The sequence below is a fragment of the Trachymyrmex septentrionalis genome, unplaced genomic scaffold (genome assembly GCF_001594115.1).
Source record: "Trachymyrmex septentrionalis isolate Tsep2-gDNA-1 unplaced genomic scaffold, Tsep1.0 scaffold114, whole genome shotgun sequence".
Lineage (NCBI taxonomy): Eukaryota > Metazoa > Arthropoda > Insecta > Hymenoptera > Formicidae > Trachymyrmex > Trachymyrmex septentrionalis.
In genome coordinates, this window is record NW_017304269.1 from 617,903 (window position 1) to 623,984 (window position 6,082).

Genomic DNA, 6,082 nt, shown 5'->3' on the forward strand with positions numbered 1-6,082 from the left:
TAGAAAGTGCGATCATATTACTTTGCTTTCAGCGCTCTGGTTGGCTAAATATTTTCAAACGTTTCACAGTTCATTTATGTTGCTTGCTTTATAATGTTCTTCGCACCAATACTCTTAGATATCTTCGTGAGCTAATCCGTTTTAACATTGACTCATTCAGATGCTCTGCCTGATACTCGTTAGCAATACCAATTCTCATGTCCTACTCATCACAAATCTAAATTTCAGAGCACCTTCTCTTACATGGCAGTGAAATTTTATAATAATATACCATCTGCTTTACGCTCTCTACGGCTTCCTGTATTTCTGAAATTACTCGACATATTACGTCAAAATTTTAATATCAGATCAACTGTTTTGTACAATTCTTCTTGTTGTTCTCTATGAGTAGTGTATGTTATAACTTTTATTTCTTTCTACCTCAGTATTCTACAGTAATTTGCGTATTTATATAATTGTAATATTAGTTTTGAATTTTTTTTTATAATTCACTTATTCTAATATACAAGTACGGCTTTAAATCAGCTGCTCAGCTGTCGCCCAGCCTATTGTAGTGTAACTGATACGTGATACCAAATAATACTATATTCTATCTAATGTATTTTGTTAACAGTGCACTCAATAAAGTTAATAATAATAATAATAATAATAATAATAATGTTTGATATACATGATACATATACACTGGGCAACAAAAAAATTAACGCAATACCTGTTTCACTCTGCAAAAATAGGCAAATTTCAAGATATAATAACTTCGTCAAAAATTGTCGTATCGGGATGTTTAAAAAAGCATTTTACAGGTACAAATCTCTACTTTTCGGATCGCTACTTAAAAAACGGTCTCATGGAAATTTTATGAAGTTACACAAACATAAATGAAGATATATCAGACCTCAAAATTTTTTATGAAATTTGGGAGTTCCACGGAGTGGAATAAAAATTGTATACAAATGCGATTTATATCATTCGAAAGAGCGAATCTTTACCTTTAATTTGCTTTTTTACGAAACTCAATATATACACTGGGCGTGCAGCATGCTTTGCTTTTTTACGAAGCTCCGTACGATTTTTTTTCATCGAGTTATTCAACGTTGAAGCAAAAGGACCATTTTTGCTTCAACGTTGAATAACTCGATGAAAAAAAATTGTACGGAGCTTCGTAAAAAAGCAAAGCATGCTGTACGCCCAGTGTATATATTGAGCAATACTCACATTGTTTTATTTCATTAGTGAAATCTTTGAAGCTTTTAGTGGATCCTTTTTTTGAATGTATTATGAAGGTAGGCATATTGACAGCTTTTTTTACATATGGGATTTTTAGAAAACCAGTTTGTATCAGAGAGACAGTGTTTGTTGCTAACCAATATATCAAAATTGCCTACAAATATAGATAAATGCAATGAAGAAAATTCAGAGAAAGAGTACATCAAATATGAAAGTTATTGTTTGCGTTTAAATTAAATATTTCATGATATACAAATGTCTTCACGTTAATTCTTCTCAATTAATCATAACAGAAATATCGATATTATTATACTTACACCAGGGAAATGCATCATAAATGGTAATGCAACAAATGGCAAAACTCGAATAACATGTCGCATTGCACCCATCGCATGGATATTAGTGCCATCCGTACCGAGTTCGATTGTGATAAACATTGTTACACTAGTTAGTATCGGCATTATATAATAAGGATCATATACTGTAAGATCCTTTAGCCACAAAAAGCCACCGTCTTTTAAGCTCTCCACAGGCAAGTTTGCCATTTGTTTTAATCCAAAGAAGAAAGAGATGAATATTGGTGCCTAAAATATTAGAATTATAATTAGGAAATGATCTTTTTTTACACTTTTTGCGTATATGAATGCGTAGAAGTATTGCATACCTGTACTAATGGCATCATAATGTTCTGAAAAAAACTAATATTGTTCGTTTTTATGTAGTTCATCATGTTTGTCGTTATTTGTGCACCTATTCGGAAGAGAGCAATTATAGTGTACTTTCTTTATAGTGAGATCGGCAAATATACAGTTTTTTTATCAAAACAAAATTTTGTCAATACAAAATATTTCTAACATAACGTACTTTCTATATAATCGCCACGATTCCTGGCTACTGTCGATCTCATATAGAAGTCTTGTATCATTGGCATATGATTTGAAAGTCGAATCATATTTTTTTGCGCTTTTATCCATAAGGGAAATAGAAGAGTTCTTGCACACATAGTAGCTGTAACAAAACAATTAGATTTGTGCTAATAATTTTAGAATTTTTATTAAATCAATAATCATCTTGTGATAAAAAAACAGTACTTATAACAATTGCCAACCACCATGGCACATCTAAATTTATGTGCATAAATTCTAAGAAATTTTGTACAATCCCTGGAGGAGTCCATCTACCCAATCCTAGACTCTCAAATGTTGGCTCTCCATTCGGATGTACTTTCACAATATTTTCTATTATTTCTTGTATTGGTGTTGGTGGATCTATATACATAAACTGCAGATTAATAAATAAAATAATTTCTATAATTTTTATTTCTTATATTGTAATTACATACAAGAAAATTTTAAGGATAAGAGAAAGTATGTTTATTTATATATTGTATAATAATTTATTGTTAACAATATATGTAAATTAACACGCACACACACACACACACACACGCGCGCGCGCGCGCGCGCGCGTAAATTAACATACATAAGTAGATATTTTTAGAATTTTTTCTCATATTTATCATAGTAGTATACTTATAAAAAGGACTAAGAAATATTAATTTTCGAAGATGCTTCTATACAAACCTGGTATTTCATCGTATGGATTATTTTGCGGTGGTGTTTCATTTATTATAGTTTCAATTGCTGGAGTTTCATTTGTTATAGTTTCACTTGCTAGAGTTTCACTTTCTATGGTTTCATTTGTACTAGCATAACGAACTAAAGAGATTCCTGTAATTCTATAGTTTCTATGCAGATCCAATAAAGAATTATTTCTAGGAATCTTTTTTTCCTGAGTGACTAAATGGATATGTCTACATGTAACAATTTCCTAAAAAAAAAATTTTCTTTGAACAAGTTTGTTTAGAAGATAATACACATTCTATAGTATTATCTTCTAAACAAAGTATACAGATTATTATAAGATATAATGTGCATTAGTATATAGCACATGTAGGAAATAGAAATAATACATTATTTATAACACTGTTATTGTCACAAGTTACTTTTTTTGATAATAAATTAGTAATGGTATTGCCTTTTTTTTAAATAACTATAATAATAACACAGTTCTTTTAGTAACAAATTTTACAGGTACTTTAATCGTTACATTTTATATTTTATACTTATTTGACATAATTTTTTTTTGTATATTCAATTTTCAATCTTTGGACAATATTCATAATTTATTCTTACTTTAAGACTGTTTTAAGTAATATCTAAAGATACTAATACAGCTCTGATTGGTTTATAATATGTCGTAAGAATCATGTTATAAACCAATCATAGAACTGTATTAAAGACAAACTTTATAAATAGCAATCTTTAAATTTGACAGAAGTGATGCTATGTATTACAAAATTTATGCAAAGTATCCTCAGTTGGATCATGTTCCAAGATTAGAAATTTCATATGTATATGTATAATTTCATTCTAAAATATACAAAACTCTAGTTCAAATTAAAAAAACATTTTTCTTCTTTGTGTTTATACATATCAGTCTAGTATCGTTTATTGCTTTCATTAATATTTAAACAAAAAATATTACATAATTTGTTAAACTGATCTTATTTCAGCATTAAACAATAACACAAAAAGTAACATTACTTTTTAAATAGATAACAATACAGTAAAAGAATTCTTTTTTAGAATCAATAACAACAATTATTTACCGTTATTACTCTTAAAAAATAACTTTCCATTCCTTGAATATATATACATTTATATAGAATACAGAAAATGAAGAAACAGAAGCAAAAGTAATATATAAATTCTATATATCGATGTACATAATAAATTAAATGTATTTAATACGGAATTATTAATATGTATGCACATATTTTTTTCAGCATGTGTCCATCAGATACTTAGTTATTGACTCAATTTCTTTTCATTAAAATACAAACTTATTTTATAATTTTTGCCAAAGGTAATAACTTCCTAACCTAATCTCTACAAAGTTGCAAAAAAATTTTACCTGCGAAATCATGTTTAATTTTAGCAATGCTTGCCGGCGAACGATTATGGATGCTCGCATCAACATTTCTGCGCCTTTCAATTGAATTATCATTGTGATTCTTGGTGAATTTATAAAGTATGTAAGTTGTTTTTCACATATAAGAAAAACAATTCAGACGTAACCATGTTCTGTGCGGACCAGTGATGATATACCATGGTATATGTAAACGTATGATGGAAATGGTAAAAATGGTCGCATTCAGCAGATTTAACTAACGCTCGCTGCTATTGGATGATCTAGAAGAATATACCAATAGCAGTGACCGCTCACGGACCCGCGGATAATTGAAGAACGATGACATTATCGACAATTAATAACAATATGCGATTATTAATAGCGATTCGGTTGGGAACACCAATGTAAAACTGATGCATATCAAGATCGTTATACACTATTGATTTCTACCACTGCGTAGTGTTTCGTCAGGCGAACACGAAATGTGAACCTCATTAAGGGTCCTCTATGATATTACCAATGAGTACACACACACGTTTTTTTTCACGTTCTCTAAATTATATGCATCTCTTGAATTGTTGATTTATATCAATTTATATTTTTTTTCCTTAGAGCTGTATATATATTGTTGCATCTAACACTTAAGCTAAGATTTAGCTTGCTGGCACAGCTAGATAGAATATATTAATTCTATATAAATAAATAGAATATATTAATATATAAAGAACTGGAAAGGATACGGGCAATATAGGAGTCAAGCGCAGAAGACGTCGCGCAAATAATATATCTATGAAGTATGAAGACTGAAACATAATGCAGTACCTAATGTAAATATATGTAATATATAGACAGTTAATACTAAGATGAATGATGCAAATATGACTGAGCAACATTCACGATCTGTAACAAGTGCAACTGACAATGAGCTGCGTCTATATAAGTACAATTGAACTACTTTTACTATTGTTATAAATTAATAAAAAAGAAATATAATTTAAACTAATAAAATTATTATTTTTAGATTTATAACTTCATAGTTACTTCTTCAAGCAAGAAGTTTAATTGAAAAAAAAAACAGACTTGCAGACACAATAGAAGGAATAAGGAATTAGAAATAACGACTTCTACAAAAATCGGATATACTGGTATATATAGATAGGTTGAAATCATTATTCTTAACTCCTTATTCTTTCTATTGTGTCTACATCCTTATTCTCTATTAGAAGTTAGCCATATTGAATATTAGTTAATTTATGTATATTCACCTAGGTGGCGTTCAAAATTATTTCAAAGTAAAGTATAGGAGTTGGTTATCTATTTTCTTATATAATCTGTGGTTAAGCACATGTGAGATGTATAGCAATCTTTTTCTTCCACATCTCTATCGTATATAGTAAATATATTTATAGCACTACGGCGATAACAATAATATATGAAACAAGACAAAATTATATTTACAATTTGATAAAATAAACTTTATAATACAATGTTAAATAAAAAACGATGAAATTCTATATATTGGATTATTTTAACCTAAATTAAAAAAAAAATGATATTAATTAGAAATTGTATGCTGAATGAATTATAAATATTTGCATATGAAATGTAATATATGTAATTTTAAAGAATTTTAATTCTTTGAAAATATTTACTATTTTATAGTAGCAACTGCTCTGTGGTGCAAATACTTAATTCGTTTAGCATGCAAGCGTGTGCGCGAATTTGTGTGTGTGTGTGTGTGTGTGTGTGTGTGTGTGTGTGTGTGTGTGTGTGTGTGTATGTATACATACATACTAAAGAAATCATTATAACGCAGATATTGTCGCGAATACTAGAGATATAGTGAAAACATATTCATACATCTCAGAATAACTACGGTATA

The 6,082-nt window shown here is 28.9% G+C and overlaps 1 protein-coding gene across 1 annotated transcript in view; it reads right to left on the reverse strand.

The window, feature by feature from the left end:
* LOC108753767 (mitochondrial inner membrane protein OXA1L) overlaps positions 1–4,296 on the reverse strand; it is a 9,542-nt gene extending 5,246 nt beyond the window's left edge. Inside the window, exons 1-7 of the mRNA XM_018495653.1 lie at positions 4,204–4,296; positions 2,811–3,057; positions 2,319–2,495; positions 2,092–2,235; positions 1,892–1,977; positions 1,545–1,811; positions 1,216–1,381 (exon numbers count right to left, since the gene is read on the reverse strand). Coding sequence (XP_018351155.1) covers positions 1,216–1,381; positions 1,545–1,811; positions 1,892–1,977; positions 2,092–2,235; positions 2,319–2,495; positions 2,811–3,057; positions 4,204–4,296 — 1,180 coding nt within the window. The remainder of the gene's footprint in view (positions 1–1,215; positions 1,382–1,544; positions 1,812–1,891; positions 1,978–2,091; positions 2,236–2,318; positions 2,496–2,810; positions 3,058–4,203) is intronic.
* Between the last annotated feature and the right edge of the window lie 1,786 nt (positions 4,297–6,082).